This window comes from Clinocottus analis, unplaced genomic scaffold (assembly GCF_023055335.1).
Source record: "Clinocottus analis isolate CAN_PGR_092001 unplaced genomic scaffold, fCliAna1.0.p SCAF_9, whole genome shotgun sequence".
Lineage (NCBI taxonomy): Eukaryota > Metazoa > Chordata > Actinopteri > Perciformes > Cottidae > Clinocottus > Clinocottus analis.
This window is the reverse complement of record NW_027176251.1, coordinates 19,422,197-19,441,311: the sequence shown is the minus strand read 5'-3', so window position 1 is coordinate 19,441,311 and position 19,115 is coordinate 19,422,197. Positions and strand designations below refer to the sequence as shown.

At 43.8% G+C, this 19,115-nt stretch overlaps 1 protein-coding gene across 1 annotated transcript in view; it reads right to left on the bottom strand.

The window, feature by feature from the left end:
* Positions 1-981: 981 nt before the first annotated feature.
* sim1a (SIM bHLH transcription factor 1a) overlaps positions 982-19,115 on the bottom strand; it is a 19,299-nt gene continuing 1,165 nt past the window's right edge. The window contains exons 2-11 of the mRNA XM_068570233.1: positions 14,987-15,066; positions 13,049-13,138; positions 12,849-12,957; positions 12,674-12,759; positions 11,917-12,116; positions 11,520-11,626; positions 9,768-9,915; positions 4,817-4,979; positions 3,301-3,712; positions 982-1,964 (exon numbers count right to left, since the gene is read on the bottom strand). Of these exons, the coding sequence (XP_068426334.1) occupies positions 1,246-1,964; positions 3,301-3,712; positions 4,817-4,979; positions 9,768-9,915; positions 11,520-11,626; positions 11,917-12,116; positions 12,674-12,759; positions 12,849-12,957; positions 13,049-13,138; positions 14,987-15,066 (2,114 nt within the window). The 3' untranslated portion in view covers positions 982-1,245. The remainder of the gene's footprint in view (positions 1,965-3,300; positions 3,713-4,816; positions 4,980-9,767; positions 9,916-11,519; positions 11,627-11,916; positions 12,117-12,673; positions 12,760-12,848; positions 12,958-13,048; positions 13,139-14,986; positions 15,067-19,115) is intronic.

Here is a 19,115-nt window from a genome sequence, read left to right as displayed (position 1 = left end):
ATCAAGCTGCCTCACCTGACATTCCAATGGGTTCAATTGCATATGGTCTGTTAGTCTTCCTGCAGTCACTCAGAAATGATCACAGATATCATGATGGCAAACACTGGAACATGTCCCATATATTCTGTCATTTCCTCGGTTAAAATAAAAAGGCTGTTGAATGTATATCAGGCCGTTTTATTGTCTCGCCAGTCAAATACTGTATTGGATATCAAAGCAGCAGACTTCCCATGTCCCCCATTAAAATACGTCCAACAATCCATTCAGTATCAAGCTTCTCGCTGTACAATCATATCCATCATGTACCCGTTCGCGTCATCAATGGTTCTGCCTCTTTCTTTACTGTGTTTACTTTTCTGCAAGGTAGCAAACGTGAGAGAAAAGAAACATCTAGAGAATGGCTTTGCATATTATTCTGTAAAGTTTAAAAGGCTTTATTTCAGGGCCCACCTGTGCTCTGGCTTGCTGCGGAGTGAACCAAACCTGTCATCTCTCCTCCTCCGAACCAGAACACCGCTTCACAAAATCTCCATCTCTCATAGTGCAAAAGGTTACACACACTGGGACGGATGTGAGAGCACGACTCCAGACGTTTTCTAACCAGTCCTGTTCTCTGTTTTTTTTTTTTTCCATCGTACTGATCGACCAAAGAACTTTCTTTCCTCGCTTTTAAATATGAAGCCTATTAGAGCTGAATCTCTGATGACAAACTGGGAGACAGAGGATGTTGAGTTGTCTGTTTGCCTGACAGCTGCAACAGCAGTCAGGAAGAGACGCTGGTCAGATATACAGCTGCCTCATCAAGTATGTTCCTATCTGCATGTTCTCATGTAATAATAATAGTCCATTTTATCTGTCCATCTTGGACTGTGCTCCCAGAGAAGTGACAAAGCCCTCTCGGGGTTGTAACGATGTTAAAATCTAATCTTTTATCTTCAAGTCGTACTATCTTTAAGTCCGATTAGGATTGGGTCGGTCTTTCTTGAAAATCTATGCATGCACTGTGTCTAAAAAGTAACCCAAAGTTACAATCGCATTATTTCCCAGAAGTACAGGCACTGCTCTGATTATGTGACCTTATTGTTCCCTTTTGAGACCAATTTACAGAAACATGCACTTACACTCTACAGGTAAGCATGAATTTTGGGCAAGAGATCGGTCTGATGGAAAAACAGGCTAACAGGATCCAGAAGAACCATGGCTTAGTGTTGTGACGGAGCTAACCAGCTCAGGCTCAGACGACCGTTAGCTGCCGTTGCTGATAATGACAGAGGTGCCTTTATGTCCGGGGGTCTGCTCTGCCGGGATGCGGAGGTGAGGGGTCACGTCGTAGTGGGTGGGGCCCGTGCTGCCGGAGGTGCAGTAGCCCCGGAGGCTCTCCGGTTCATAGAGGTTCTCCAGAGCGTAGCCTGTCAGGGAGTAGGCTTTATGCTTGTCCAAGTAGGGCCGCGGGTCGGTATGGATGGGGTAGAGAGCCGGGGCCGGGGTGGGGGAAGCCAAGCACGGACCCGGACGACCAAACGGGTGGTGCAAGGGCAGAGAAAGGGGGGACAGGTCTGTCTGGAGGTAGTCTTTGGGCTTCTGGAGGCGCTCAGGACCTGGACTGCTGAGTCTGGACAGGGGGGCGGGACTAAGGGCAGGGCTGATCACCTGACTCAAACCTCGACACACAACGGTCTGCAGCGGCAGGGGCCCTTGAGCGTATTCGGGGGTGAAGCAGGGCCCGGGCCCCTTGGGCAGCCCGTTAGCCGGCCCCAGCGGGCCACCCGGGGGGCCCTTGCGCATCTGGAATCGACTTTCTTCTTCCTTGATCATCTGCTGCGTGGCCCGGATCAGAGTCTCGATCTTGCTGGGTTCCTGCGGGCTGCAGCGGTAGTGGTCAGCCTGGTACCGGTCCCCCGAGTCACTGGCCGAGCCTCCATCTGGAGAGCTGACCACGCTGTCCTCGTCCCAGTGGCCCCGGCCTGCAGGAGGACACCATGAAAACAGTCAGTGGAAGCAAACAACACCAAAGGAAACAAGTCTCGAGTCCAGTGGAGGTTTGGTAGTTCCTGGCCTTCCACTTCTGATTCAGTGTGTACGATTTTGTTCAGATTTTTGTGGACAACAATTATTGCTGAGATGTTTCCATAACAAACAGTTATTTCAAAAGGAAGGACGCTCTCAATTCCCACAATGAAATTCCCTCGTACCTTCCCGTGATATTTTCGGCCGTGTCGACTTTAAAGAAAAGAAGATTGTTTGTAGTTCTCCACCTTTTGAATTTCTAGTCATGACTAAAGGTTTAAGGCCCCTGTAACCGTCACTACTTCTTCTATTGGAAACACTCAACTGGTGTTGGCCACCATAAATGAATCTTCACTTCTGTAAGCTGTTTCATGATGCGGCGTCGCTAAACACTAAGCTGTGACCACGACCACGATGCCAGAAAATGATACGTTGAATGTTGACAATTCTGAACCAAAATATGCTTCATGAATACGTTCCATCTCAGCCAAGTGGTTAACGTTGTGAAACAATTCGTTAAGAGCAATCTGTTCATCTAATAATGTCAGAACGTAACAACCGACTCTGATAGAGCGGAGTTTATTTTCATGATTATTCTCATAACATGTTTAATATGTGCACTGCCTCTGCCAATCTTAACTTGAATGCCGTGTAGAGGTATTTGTTGCTGAATATGAAAGCTGCTCTGCTGTTCCTCTTCCATAATTATTAAATATATATATTTACTGAACCGTTGCTTAATCTTTATATTAGGGATTCAACATTATGGGTATCGAGCCCATATAGACTCTGATAGTTTAGGAAAGTTGACCAGCTGCATTCAAAAAGGTTTACGCTTGATTGTAATTCCTGTTAATTTTTACAATTTTGTTGTTGGGGCTGGATTTATTAATAAATAGCAATTCATTAAATCTATATCAACTATGAAGGAACATTAAATGGTCGGCATCAGATGTTCAGAGCATCTTCTTCTGATTAACATGGACCATGCAGGTGTACTGGACTGAAGCCAGGCTTCTATGAAGCACCCTGTTTGATCACTGAAAGATCGCACGTTTGAGAGCACCGTGCTCAGTAATGGTCTGCACTGTGTGTCATCAGCGCTTCTGCCAAATTAGGACCAAGAGTGTCTACAGTGAGGAGACACTAGACTTTAGAGGAGGCCCCTTTATCTCTCTATCAGGGGCCCTAGACACGAAGCCAATCAGCTCAGAGTACTGTTTAAAACTATCCTGTTAACTGTCCTTACGGTCGGGTCTCTACAATGGACACGGTCCAGGTCGTAGTCCTCACCATTGTAGCTGTGGACGGCTGTGCTGCGCGGCGCGCTGCCGTCGCACCCCTCGTGGTTCTCCGAGGCGCTCTTGCTCAGCGGCAGGACCGACCGCGAGGAGCCCCACCACGCGTCCCTCCCTCCCGGAGGAGTGCCCAGAAAATAGCGCCCCGCCTCGCATCGGCCCCGCTCGCAGCTCTGAGCTTGGCCGTGCGCGTGGAGGTGTGCGTAGCCGTCGCTGCCGCTGTGATGGTGCTCTTCGGACAAGTTGTAGCAGAGCGTGCGGGGGTCGGGGAACTGCCTGTACACACAGGAGGCGTCCAGGCCCTCGCTCTGCTCCAGCAGCTGAGGGGAGGCCGAGTCCGTGAGGGGGCTGCTGCCCCACGGACTGTCCTGGTCTGACTCGGAGCGCTCCGTCTGGAAGCTAGGGTACTGCAACCGAGAAACAAGAGGACATTACAGAAAGCCGAGATTTGACATGCTCAACAGACGTTTGAAATCTCATCAACCTGAGGTGTAAACAAACAAAGCAGCTGTTTCCGACCAAATGAATGTGTTAGTTAAAGTAATATTATAATAATTAATCGCTTATTAGTCCCACAGTGGGAAAATGCATTGTCTGCATTCTAACTCATCTGTAATTAGGGAGTGGTGGGCTGCTGTGAGGCGCCCGCGGTCTTGCTCAAGAACACTTTGACATACAAACTATCGAGCTTGCGGTTGCAGGACGACGACTCTCCCCATGAGCTACAGCCGGCCCTAATTATGGTTCTTGTTTTAATCTTAGCATTGTTAATACTTCCACTGGTTCCCGAGGCAGAGCTCGTCGTCCTACAACGTCATCCAAAATCAGCCACAAATGGAAAGAAGAATGAGAAATGAAAAGACAACTATGAGTCCAAGTCTACTGGTTAGCTCTGTATATTTATTGGCTGTCGCAGGCTCTGAGGACCGGGTCCGGTCACGTGACGGCGTTCATGCACATCTCCATCACAAAGGAAACAGCTTCACAACGATGTAAAATGTTTGAAATAGCCCAAACTAAATTAAATTGCGATCAAGGAAGTCAAAAGTGATTACTTCCCGGGTCTACTTTGATGTATCATACTTGCAGTAGTTATTCCCAACATCATGAGTGCTAATCAGATTCAAGGTTGCTGTGGCAACAGGATCAGTAAGCTCGTCGTCCCTCTTCAGGGCCACAGCCTCCACCTACGGTGTTTCCAGGCTGTACGGGATAAACAGGCCCTCCAGGACCGCCTCTACTGACTCCTTTCACTGCAACGGTTGTACCTTGAGCTCCTTTTTAAGATGGAAGACCACACAGCTTCTCTGTGGAGGAACCTCCTTCAGGCTGCATTCCTTCAGTCGGTACACAAATCATATGTGTTCCCAGATCTCATCCGTGTTATCATAACCGACCGTCATTTCTGATACACCAAACTAGAGCCAAGTCCTTTATACTGGTACCTCACCGGAGTATGTAGGAGTATGAAGTATGAAGTGCATCACTTAGGACATTAATTACATCCTCACCTGGGTGTAGGGCGAGAGCCTGGCTTTGGTTTTGGGCCGGGAGACTCTGCTCTTGGGAGTTCTGCAGTTCTCCGTAAGGCTGGCGGTGGTGCTGCTGTAGGGGAAGGAGGCCTTGGACGTGGCCTGGTCCAGAGAAAGCTGCAGGCCTTTATACTCCGTCTCCCTGCAGACACAAGCATGAAGACCACGCGGTTCATTCACAGTGCTATTATTTATGTTTTGCATTTACATGTCATAGATTGAATACGCTCTATATTTACAGCAGGAGGGATCCCAGTCCTCTGGTTTATTAAAGAACACAAACAGCGTGTTTGTTTCTTCTCCTGGTGCAGAAAGACCTTAACATCTGTTTAGCAACTAGAGCCTCATCATGATGCTGAGAGGGCAGCGTGTGTGTGTGTGTGTGTGTGTGTGTGTGTGTGTGTGTGTGTGAGAGAGAGGTGGGGGTTTGCTGAGGGGGCAGGAACGGCTGTTGGGATGCTTGTTTTACCAGAAGGATTGCAGCGCGGCCTTCAACAAACACTCTGCGGAGGGAAAGCTGTCCAATCAAATACACGGGCAGATTAAAGGCTGTGTCTGGCTAAAGCAGGCCCAAAGGAGAAGCAGAGACGTCTCACTGCGGGGAAATGGGAATTGATTTCTTGCTTAAGTGTCTCTACAGATCTCACCACGGACGACGAGTCGAGTTTGAGAGCAGGAAACCTGGCCGTTTAGTGGAGACAAACAGTGATCCGTCAGCTCCCCTCTGTCTCCGTCTCTCCTCAGAGTCACACGTCCATACGGACACTCTTTTGCATTAGTTACATTCTGTCTAAAAATATCACATTGACTACACACTGATACTCTCACCATGATGCTGACATACTTTGTCTTAGCCATAGAAGCTTTTTGGCTGCTGTTCAGATAATCCCTTTTTTTTTAAACCAATCTGGGGTTTGGTGCCGATGCTGGGAGATCCTATGATGAGATCCTATGATGAGATCCTATGATGAGATCCTATGATGAGATCCTATGGTGAGATGCTCCACCCCGACCACAGGGTCTGAGTTGTAGGATAATGTAGCAGTGACCTACGGAGTGCATTGTGACGCCTCTGCTCCTCAACATCGTGAAAGAGTAATTGGACATTTATGTGTGAACATGTAGAACGTCCTGTGTCAGCAGCTTATTTGGCCACGTCTGGCTGCAGTTTTATAAAAGCTCTGTACTCAGCATTTGTATGTGTGCTGGCCTTCTGCCAACACCACTATGTTTACTAAAAAGACCTGTGGACTCGGCCGTACCCTTGAATAAGAAGACAACCTATTACAGGTTGCTTCACCTCACCTCTCATATGTTTTCAGACTGCATGGTTTGATCTAAAAAAGGGAAATCTCTGGGATGTCTGGGGGAAACTTCCCAGAGCCCAAGTTCTTCAAAATGCATATTTAGTCCCAGGACCAGAGCACTGTATGATGCTGCTTCAGTGCAGCTTCCTACAGGACAGACAAGTCGCTCATCCTTACAGCGCAAGGGCGGATGTCAGAGAATGTTCTGCTTATCTGTTTGAACAATGACAATTGATTGACGATCTGTTTCAGCTCTAGCCTATTGTGTCTACATAAGAGTGAGCATTGGTTCAGACACCCGGTGAACCCACACAGTGTGTGTGTGTGAGTGAGTTCTATTGATTTAATAGAACGAAATAGGACCTTTTAATCATAAAACCACTTAAAAGTAAGAATTGTGTCCCAAACTTTTAAAGTCTGACGAGGTGACATTATTGAGTATTATACCCGATAAAAGGATAAGAGGAAAGCCAAAAATCTCATGTTATTCATTTTGCATTTCATCAGATTTCTTCTGTGACCTCTTGATGAGTCTCAGCTCCCAGGCTGAGCACCAGTGCTCCACATGACTCCTCATTCATTTGCTCTCATGTGTCAAAATGAAGGTGTTGCTATTTGGTACTGATGCTGAACGGTGTGCGCGTTAGACAGCAGAGTGATGAGCTCGTGCTGCACCAGCATGGAAGGGAACAAATCTGATTAAACACACAGTGAACTGTAAAAGCTGGGCATGTGACTCTGTTGCTAAATCACTGTAGGGTTTGTGGTGACAGAAGGGGCACAGGTTATCACAGCTCAACACACAGTGGGAGTTCACATGCAGGTGAAGTGTCCTCATCAGCGCTGTTATCCACGGCTGTACACACTGCAGCTACTGTGGGCCGAGTAGCTCCCGCACACTGCCTCGTCGCTGTGGGGCTCCTCCCCTACAGGCTGCACAGCTCCTCCAGTGTTAATCGCGTGGCTTCCCACAGTTAAATGATCAGGCTCGACTGTGATATCAATGTTTAAAGTGCTCCACTCAGAGAAAACTCTGCTGCGTATCAAATGAAGGGACACGGGCCTCACTGTCGTGCTGCGTTGCTCCTCCGGAAGCAGCAGCCTGTAATTTTGTATTTTATTCTGCTTCTCGGAGATGCAGCGTGGATAAGGACCAGTCTTACTTTCATGCAAAGGGTCGGACAACATGGAAGTGAAAGCAGCGCTCTGCCGATTTAAACGTCAAATGAATATTCGCGATACATGATCGTGAGCTCAACGTCGACCCAAATAAAGGCGGGAGTAATTTCTCGCGTAATCACGCAGCCTTACCGCACGGGACCGCAGCAGAACTGAGGAGGAAATAAGGCTCCATTCTCCGTACAGCCCATAAGCGCCTCAGTTCACAGCCCATCAATTAAAAGGCCGTGAACACAGAGCTGCTGTAGATGTGATGTCAGAGGGAGAGGGAGCGTGTCAAGCTGCTCTCTGCAGGCAGCCGGCCGCGCTGGCTTTTATGGGCCTGCTTCATTCACACGCTCACTGGTACAGCTGTGAAATATGCTCCTCAGGGGTAATACAGTAATGGGATGACGGGCAGTAAACGGCATCCCTCGCTCATTAATAAGAGCAGAATGATTACGGTTTGATTTTATTGGAAGGGATTAAAAAATAGCAGCTTGTGATGAAGATTTAAGCGGCAACCCGGTGCTGTCGGACTGTCTGCACGCGCGACCTGAGCCCGGTCCCACTTGCTTTAGCGGCCCGCGTCTGTTTCTAGATATTCTGCACAGTCTTCACCAGAAAGGCCTCCACAGGCCACAGGCAGCACATGAGCACACATAGCACACAGAGGGCCTGAGGGCTCAGACATCGTGACACAACTGGCACACAAGAGAGCACTGAAAGTCACAGCCTCCATCAAAAGGTTCTCCTGGCAAACAGCGTCATCACACTTCCTGTTTCCAGCCTACAACAATAAAAAGTAAAAAAACAACTGAATATGACTTGACAAACCTTCTTCATTGCCAGATTCTGCAAAAACCTGTGTCATATTTCCAATTAACCTCCTGTTAATTGCTTCACAGCGACAGTGTGCGTAAATCTCTCTGATACTGACACTCATTATCTTATCAGAGCAAACACACATCCATGAGTGCCACGACAACTCTGTAAAGTAGGACTTCCCAACATGCTCAACTATTCCTGTGATAAACAACAGAGATTTAACCTGTGTGTGTCAAAGACTTAGGCTGGGTTGCACCAACACGGATTAAATTAATCCTGGTTTAGAATGAATCTATGGTTAGTAAATCTAGGTTTAAACTGGTTTATATTTAATCTGAGATGTGTTGCACATCTTAATTCTAGCCCTGGATTAGTTAAACTAGTTTAAACTAGGGTTAAAACAGGATTAGTTTATGTTCAATGTCTGCCATGATGGATTCTGACGAAATGTAAACAAATTCACAATGTACGTTTAACAAATACGGAACTAAATAACCCTAAATAAATGAAATCTTTTTCCTAAACTAACCTTGTAGCATAAAATTACAAAGCTACTAGGAGCTGGAGAAGTGCTGGCACGGCAACGTTCCTCTCTCTTCCATGCTCGATTGCTGGTCCAACCTTCACATAGAGGTTCATGACCGACTCCTTTGTGAATCTATACGCTGTGAAAACTCGCTGTTGTCATAAAATTCAATTGGGTTTTACTTATCTCTATTTTTCATGCGAGGAACTCTTTCTTCTAACTCCACGCAGCGAAGATATGCAGCCATGTTGTCATTAAACTGGAGATAAACCTCCTCAAGGGTGGTTTAAATATAACTGCTAATCCTGGTTTAGTCTAGGTTCAAAATAACTGGTGCAACAGATTTGATTTTAATCTTGATTTAGATGAGAATTAAACGGAGATTACCAAACGGTTAGATTTACCCAGGATTAATTGTAAACTAAGGTTAAACTAGGTTTAAAGTTTGGTGCAACTGGATTAAAAGACAAACCTGGTTTAAACCTAGTCTAAGAGTTAATCCTTGTTGGTGCAACCCAGAATTAGACACTCAAACCTGACAGAACTGGGATGTGTCTGTACAAGAAAGGACCTATATATATATATATATATATATATATATATATATATATATATATATATATATATATATATATATATATATATATATATATATATATATAATTTATTACATACAGCTCATTCGTTGGGCAGTCTTTTTTAGTGGTGGTTTAATCCACATGTGGCACTCTTGCAAAATAAGAGCATGACCAGAGTAGAAGCAAATGTTGCTCGGCTCATCAATGGATACAGAGATTTGTTTAAGATTTGTTTGGATGGATTGATTTGACCCCGGACATGTTATTAGTTATTCTTAATTTCTGTAAAAAAAAAAAGGGAGAACCGTAAAAGTAAAAAGCTAAAATGATAACAGTTGTGTTCACTCCGTTCAAACACACTTTGGGTTTAGAAAATGGAAGAGCTCGGCTCTGATTGGTTGATTTTCTTCAGATGTGGTGAAATCTTTCAAACGTCACTCGGAGCCGTAAAAGGAGTCAGAGGAACTATCTGTGTCCTGTTCTTCTGTCAGGATATGGCGACAGCACATGAAGAAACAAAGACAGACACTCACGTGAGCACGTAGTTGACGCTGACGATGCAGTGAGGTCGGGATGAGCGGCTGTTGTGTACGATGGTTGCATAGCTCTGGACCCAGACCCAGCCACCGGGCTTGGCCAAAAAGCGGTAGTACTTGGTGGTGACCTGACCTTTGACCAGCACTGGAACAAAAGAGGGGCGGGACAAGACAGCAAAGGGTTAATGATGGGAAAACAAACATCCATCACAGCGTTTACTGCATGACACATCAAAGTACGGCTGCCAGTAGCAGCAAAAGTGATTGAAGTGGTCCTGTCAGGAGGTGCCAAAGAGCTGTTTCATATGAATGATGTCATGGGTGTCAAGTTTTTCTAATTTTAGGAGTAATAAAAGGTCTTGTGGCATAACAACATTAAATGACCTGGCCCAACACGAGATTACATCACATCACACAACAGGACGTAAGATCATGTATAGTGATTCATATAATGAATCCTAAAACCAGGAAATAAGTCATATTTTGTGCACTTTGTCTTGAGCTCAATGGGCTTTTTAATGGCTTCTTCTGCAATAACCTGTGTGACTTACATAATACAGATTTTTTATACAATTAAAATGATGATCCGTGATCCTGTTTCAGACGATTCCATATTCCGACAGTATCCTTTAAAAGCTAGAATGGACTGATAAATAACTGTATCTGGAATATTATAACGGAAATATGCAAGTGTAATACATTAACCGCAGCAGAATAATGGGGGAGTTTAGCCATTTACTGCAACACAGATGAGGACAGATGCAAAATGGCTTTCGATTGATAATAACAATCTATACTAATATGTATAAAAAGTAACATGATCGTAGATATACAAAGAGGATTATGCACACATTTGGGAATACACAGATGGGTAGATAGTACACTAAACAGATGTGGAAATATATGTACAATCCACAACATCAATAATGATTTAGTCTACTTAATGGTAATGTGATCCAAACAGAACAGATAACATGCTAGTGTGTAGTAAGTATGGGCTTCAAAATGATTCATAACATATAAACAAATGTATAAATAAAATAAAAACACCAGTTCATTAACTTTCAGATCAAAAATCATAATAAAGTAAGTAGTTTTTTAACTCTTGAGAACAACAACCATTAAAACATTGATTTTTTAAATAGGAGAAGCTCAAGTTCAATAAGTAAATACTGGATATACGTTTAAAAATAATAACACAAAAGTACAAGTCAGCAGTCACAGAGGGGTGTGAAATGGAGCGAAAGGTTTTTTTTACTAGAAATTTACTTTCCGCAGTCTGCAGGACACAATGTGGTGAGACAAAGGTAGATCCTTCATATGTTTTCCTTTAATACTTGGAAAAGCTCCACCAGAGTGAATGCAGTAAATGTGCATTTGTTTACACAGCATTCTCATCCGAGTTGTTTAAACTCTCAAGTCCATCAGTTCAAAGATGGAAGGCAACCAGGAAATCTCAGGAACCAAGAGAATAACTTTTAGAGTGAGACGCAAAGAGACGCTGGCCAAAGTTAATGAGCTATGAGGCCAGAAATTAATTAATTAAATGATTTACTAGATTAAGTAAATTATTAATGAGAGGCAGATCTTTGGAAAAAAACAATAAAGCAGACCTGTCTATGTCTATGTATATCTTAGAGGAGGAGCCCCAAACACAACGCTGTTAGTCTGCTTATGTGTGCGTGTGTGTGCGCATGTGTGTGTCTGTGTAGAGAGATTTTGTAGTAAGGTAAAACAAACCTAACTCACACAAGTGATGAGCACATCTCAGATGGAAGGAGTCACAGCTGTGGACGTGATGATAGAGAGTCTTCTCAATAAGGTCCTGAGGCTCGTAGCCCGTCAGCTCTGCAACCCTGAGCAACACACACACACACACACACGCACACACACACACACGCACTCACACACACACACACACACGCACTCACACACACACACACACACACACACACACACACACACACACACACACACACACACACACACATTTAAAGGGTTCATATTAAGCCTTCCTATTTTTTACCCACACTTACACACACTGACAAAATATGTAACGTTCAAACAAGCAGAAGAAATCTCACCCACACACACACACACACACACACACACACACACAGTTTAGGGCCCAGAACACAGAACGTACCGCGAGTCCAGGAAGATGAGCTTCATGTCCAGGCTGGCTCTGAACATGAACATGTTGCTGTGCAGTTTGATCTCCGTGACGGCGCTTGGCGGCAGCGAGTGGCCGACGGCCACCAGCCCCACGTTCTGATAGCAGCCGTCAAACGGGGACATGTCCAGGCTGTACTGACGGATCTTCAGGTAGCCGCTACAGTGGATCACCTGGGCCAAGAGTTCACGGGTGGATGCAGAAAGAATAAACATCAATCCATACGTGTTTACGGTTGCCTTTATGAGTTTGATCTGCCGCTATCGATGAATCATAACTGAGCATGAGTAATTACCAAACGTAACCGCCACACATACGGGACTATTTTCTCTACGCTATTGAAATGTGATACACAACGTTTGGTGGCTATAACTATTTTGGGCTGAAAGTCGGCTAATATTACTGTTTATAATGTCGCAGGTAACCGTATTATAAAAGCAATAAGGTACGATAGGCAGGACTGTATCTACAATAATGTACTGTTCAAGGTTTTGCCAACACCCTTGAACAGTACATTATTGACAATACAGCACTGCCTATCGTACCTTACTGCTTCAATATACAACTAATTCCCCAAAACATGTACTCTACAGTTTCAGAGTTTAACTTTTAATGGTGTTGTAATCAAAACAGAAATATATAATAATGAATAGCAATAGTTAGTCATCCTCGCCGTTGTAACAGAAAAAGATAAACACATTGAAAGCAGACAGCAGCAGGGCCTTCCCACCTTGTAGCCTCCACAGGTGAGGCCGGCGTTTCTTTTGGCGAGGACACATTTCATCCTCAGAAAGAAGGAGCGCTCCATCTCGTACTCTGCAGAGGGTTCAAAAAGCTGCATGTTAATTCTGCTGCATGATGCGTCCACATCACATGGAGGACAGCGCGCCCGGGTCCTCGCTTACCGTGGACGAAGTGTGAGTGGTAAGGCTGGTGTGCTGTGAGGACGGCTGTCATCTCATCATGGTCTGCTGGGTGGATGTATTCATAAATGCTGTTTCCCGTCAGCTCTACCTGTTGAAATGGACATCATTCACGTCAGAACCGGGACTCATCGGGGGGCCAGCGCCCCCAGAGGAGACGCAGAGAGTTCCATCAAACCAACCTGTGACAGGCCCAAGTGGACCGATGCCGTTTCTGATATGTACATTATTTTCCCGTCCGGAGCGACCACGAAGATGAAGCCGTCCAACGTCTAAAAGAAACAGCGAATATTAATATGTTTGATGTCAACAGAAGCCAGAAAATAATTAGCCTGTCATGAAAAAAATCAATGTTATTGTTTTGAGTCCATTTCCACGGACAGCGTGTATGAACCATGCTGTCGTATTATTATGATGACACATCATTAATCTAGAGCTGCTGTCACAGCAGACTGATTGTTGTAACAACATCATGAGAATGAACAAAAGTACCAACGCCATGTAGCTTTGAAGGAGCAGCTGAGCTCACACAATGGACCCGAGTACGCTCCACCAGCTCATGTTTATTATGACTACTATTATCAGCATTTACAATATTAACTGATAATATAAACGGAGCCTCTATCTGACCAGCAGTGTGTGTCCCTAGCTGCTAGCTTACAGCTCTAGCCCCTTCTGGGGAGCATGTAGCCACCATGGATGTAGTCATTGTGCATGAAACAAAAGAAGCTGGGGCTTCCTAAGATAGAACTCTTCAGAGTCCATGTGTTTCCTTTAACTCCGCCTCCAAACCCCATCGCTGTTCTTGTGTACTTGAACGAGAGAAGGAAATATAGATAGAAGAGCTCTTCAAGTGTTGGTACTGGAAAGTTTTTAACCTCAGTTGGCGTCACGTGACGGACCTGGAAATTGTAATTCCACCTTTTGGTATAGTGTGGCCCTGTAGTCCTGCAGCCCTGTAGCCTTGCAGCTCTATAGTCCTGCAGCCTTGCAGTACTGTAGTCCTGTTGCCTTGCAGCTCTATAGTCCTGTAGCCAAGCAGCTCTACAGTCCTGTAGCCAAGCAGCTCTACAGTCCTGTTGTCCTGGAGCCTTGCAGCTCTATTGTCTTGCAGCTCTATAGTCCTGCAGCCTTGCAGTACTGTAGTCCTGCAGCTCTATAGTCCTGTAGTCCTGCAGCCCTATAGTCCTGCAGCTCTATAGTCCTGTTGCTCTATAGTTCTGCAGTCCTGCAGCCCTGCAGCTCTATAATCCTGCTGCCCTGCAGCTCTATAGTCCTGCAGATCTATAGTCCTGTAGTCCTGCTGCCCTGCAGCTCTATAGTCCTGCAGCTCGTCCTGTAGTCCTGCAGCTCTATAGTCCTGTAGCTCTATAGTCCTGTAGGTCTATAGTCCTGCAGCTCTATAGTCCTGCAGCTATATAGTCCTGTAGTCCTGCAGCTCTATAGTCCTGCAGCTCGTCCTGTAGTCCTGCAGCTCTATAGTCCTGTAGGTCTATAGTCCTGCAGCTCTATAGTCCTGCAGCTCTATAATCCTGCAGCCCTGTTGTCCTGCAGCCCTGTAGTACTGCCGCTCTATAGTCCTGTAGTCCTGCAGCTCTATAGTCCTGTAGTCCTGCAGCTCTCTAGTCCTGCAGCTCTCTAGTCCTGTAGTCCTTCAACTCTATAGTCCTGTGGTCCTGCAGCTCTACAGTCCTGTAGTCCTGCAGCTCTATAGTCCTGCTGCCCTGCTCCATTGTGTTGCTGCTGATGTTAGAGGGGCTTTAGAACCGACTGAGGCTGTGTGCGTGACTAGGAATGTGTTCAGCTCATTTCACTCTTAAAGCACAAGAATGAAGGCAGCAGGAGGCAGACGGCACTAAACCACACACACACACACACACACACACACACACACACACACACGCACACGCACACACACATCCTATAATATAAATAAATATACATTTCTTGAAAGGGTAGATTTTTACAAAGAGCTTAGCTTTAAATATGTTCTCATGCTTCATTCTAATGAACATTGAGTGACCTTGCTGCGTCTCAGTCACTTGAAAAGCTCAAAGCCCACATGTTGTTTTCCAGTTGTTTTGAAAGAGTGAGAACTGACAGCTGTCACCAAGAAGCACCTGTAAGAGATGAGCGCCGAGTTCCTGGTGGACGCCATCCACAGAGTTCCGGCTCACATGACCCCAGGACTCCCCGAGGCCTGGCGAACAAATCACGCACACACACACACACACACACACACACACACGCACACACACACACACACACGCACAGAAGGAGGAGAGCGTTACAAGAAAATAAATGTCATAGTTTACAAAGACAGCTGAGGGGAAAAAGCGAGAGATCTAATTCTACAGTATAGCATGTGTGTCTGCTACAATAACATCAGTAGATTCATAATTGGTCATTTTATTGCAGGGGCATTATACTACATCTGATGAGGCTTTTACTATGGCAGCCAAATACTGGTAATCATGTCTATAAACTGGTTTTACAGACTGTGGCAATTTTATTCCTCTATCATTTAGCACATAATTATTGAATATGCAATATCAATTTTAAGAATTAACACAAATGTACCTGCATCATATGATCAGAAAAATAACTATTGTGTAGACATAAACAACAATAAAGATCAACACATTTTTTTTTACATCAACTTAATATGAAATTAAATCCCACATGTTGTATATACTGTACAATGTAAATACATAATAATTAAATAATTTATACATCCATATACAAATTAACACATTATATATATATATATATATATATATATATATATATATATATATATATATATATATTGATATATACATATATATATATACATATATATATTATACATATATATATATTATACATATATGATATATATTAGTATGTATGTATATCCTGTCTGTGTTGTCCTTGTAACAATACATAATAATATTGATGATGTTGATTCCATTGTTGCTCTCTTGTTCTGTGTTTTTTTCTGTAACTAACTTGTTTAGTTTTGTTGTGTTCGTGTGTGTCCGACACGTCACTATATTGATGAGCTCATTAATTGACATTTGGCCTGTAAAGCATTGACCATCATCATACAACTAGCTTCATTGTTATATAATATATGGATAACTACTTCACAACAGTCGTGGAAATAACGCGTCAGCTGGCGCGAGAGCCGCAGCGCACGTGAGCGCACGGACCCGCATTCAGACGCCGCCTCGCGCTCCGCAAGCAGTGAATATGGACTTCACGTGTGCGTGAAGAGACTCAACCCCATGACCCCAGAAAGAGCCACAAGTAGAGAAGAAGCAGCGGCGTCCTCCTCCAGGAGGACACGAGCTCGGCCTCAGCGGACAGACAGAGCACCGGCCCTCACGCAGCTGGTATTAACGAGCTATAGTGATGACGTCATCCGGCTCGTTAGTCCTCACAGGACCCCGTAGCTCCAAAATAATTAGAACAGACCAAACCATTTTCATTATAATTATTGTTATTAAACATATAATAATTAATATTATTATGTATTGTTATTATAGTATTATTTGTATTATATATTGTTATTATACATGTAATACTAATAATGATGTATTGTTACTATACATTATGTTACTATAATGATTAATATTATTATTAGTATGTATTGCTATGATACACATCCTTATAATACGTATTATTAATAAAAATAATAAATATAGGCGTATTGGGAATTTTTGACGCAACGAAAAAACAAGGGTCAATCATTAAATAAGGTGAAGTTCATGATCCCCTCTGATCAGAAGGAAGAAACAAAATGTTTAATTATATTTATTTATTTTCTTTTTATAACGAATGTGCCTCACATGACGTTACAATCATGCGACGTCCCGGGACCTCACATCGGAACAGGACGAACTACTTAAAAAAATGGTGGGCAGAAGTGTGATGGATGCGTGCACATGAACAACACATTATTACAGTAGGTACAACTTTGGTGTGGAGGTTATTGTCACGGTATTCGATGAGTTAAAAGCAGCTTAAACGAAAGAAAGAAAAGCATCCGGCAGCAAATAGCGCGTGCGTGGCACAAAGAGAAGAGAGACAGAGGCCCGCGGCACGCGGCTGGAGACCTGGACGTGTGCACGTGCTTCACAGTAGCGCGCTGTTCCAAAGAATATGGTGAGTCTTGTGCTCATATGATGTCCACATTTATGAATTATAATAGAGGCTCGTTGTAGACTCGTTGTGTTCTGGCGCAGGAACGAACCGGAGTGAAGTTGGTTTGAAGTCGCACAGTGAAGTGCGCAGTCTGCACGTATTGACTTCTAATTATTGGATCATCCAGCTTATTAAAAACACAAAATGTTCTTCACTAATTATTGTCTCTAGTACTCCATTATATATTTTATGTAATTTACCAACGAGCCTACCGTGAATGTGAATTATTATGTGTTTTAAAAACACATGTTCTTATTATTATTACATCATTATTATTGTTTAATTATTTAACATTATTAGAGCAGTAGTTGTCAAGACTTGTCCGATTATTAACCCTTAAAACAGTGATGTTTATTCGTGACACCACAATGAGAACTCCTTATTTTCATGTGCACACACATACAATAAATCCATTAAGAAACATCATTAAATAACTGAATTATAATAAATACATTTAGTAAATTGATCACAACTTGAGAGCATAAATAATTTTGCACAAATTAATTCAACACTAATACAATCCGTTCGGGTTTAGCGCCACAGGGGTTGAGTCCTGAACCTACCTCCATGATTAAAACGCTTCAGTTAACACATTGTGATTACTACTACTACTACTACTACTACGACGACTACTACTACTACTACTACTACTACTACTACTACTACTACTACTACTACTACTAATAATAATAATAATAATAATAACATTCATGTTGTGCGGCAACATTCGTGTTTATTGAAAATAAGTATTTTTACAGTCACAGTAACGTTGACGGGTCTATCGTAAATCAGCCAATCAGAACCGAGCAAAACAACCAGAAACCTCCACGTGGAATAATAAAGTACAGCGACAGAAGTGCGGCTACTATACACTGACGTGTTGGATAGCCTGAGGCAACATGACGGATGGACAGGACCGGAAGTCCACGTGCTGGGTAAGAGCTGGTTCATGATGCTTCAGGTTTGTGATGTTTGTCCCATTGAAGGAAAACATGCAGCAAACACACACGTGATGTGTTCAAATGCTCATCGGCCTCCAGATATTTGTGGTGTGGGGTGTCATGTAATTTAACCCAAGATGGATAACATGGCTGAGGTCAAAGGTCACACTAGTGACCACTCTGTGTGGACCACTGCATGTCATAAATTACCCCCCCCCCCGCCCCCCACACACACACACACAAAGAAAAAAGTCTTTTGGTACGCTCCAAATTAAGAACACATTCCGCTATTCTGCTCCTCACTTATCCAAAACCACTGCAGGCCTCTCAGATGGGCTTCTTCACGCCTAAGTCATCACATGTGGCTTGTGTGTGTGTATGTGTGTGTGTGTGTGGGGGCAATAGCCGGCCTGTACACCAGCAGAAGGGGTTCAACACAACACGGAGGAGTAAAAACTTGCTGCCTGCCTGAGCTGGATTGTCCCTTCAATTATTCAGAGAGCTTATTGTCACAGATGTGAAACGACAGAGAGACAAACAGACAGACAGAGAGACGTCTTCCTGTCAAGCTGTAAGACGTGCTACTGACACCACCATGAATTTATGCAAAGCATATATGTGTCTGGACTTAGCATCTTTTTGCGAATGTTTCTTGGAGGGAAGAAGATGCTAAAGACTGGACCATCACAATGTCCTGACTGAATGGACCGTGATCTACCTGTGGCCCCCCGACTCCCAGACCTCAGCCCAATTCCTCCTGATACACTCAATATATTCTGCTCAATGCACAGCTCATGTTGCAGGTTTAATCTTATAAAGTCTCCTCCAACAAGTCTACATTTTGTAGTATGTATTATATATGCACAAGAATCTGCAGTCTAATATTTTTCCCTGTTATGGCAACAGTGATGCAAATATTACTACTTTGATTTCAAGCTGATTGGATTGTAATGTAATTAAAATAGCTGCCTCTACCTGTCTCACAGTTCTTGTTGTATATACAGTAACATGTGGATATTTTTTTATAGTAGAAATTTAAGAGAAATGGATATTCAAATATTATACAACTAAGTAACAACCAGGAGATCAATTTCCTCATACTTTATTCCCTGTGTTTGTT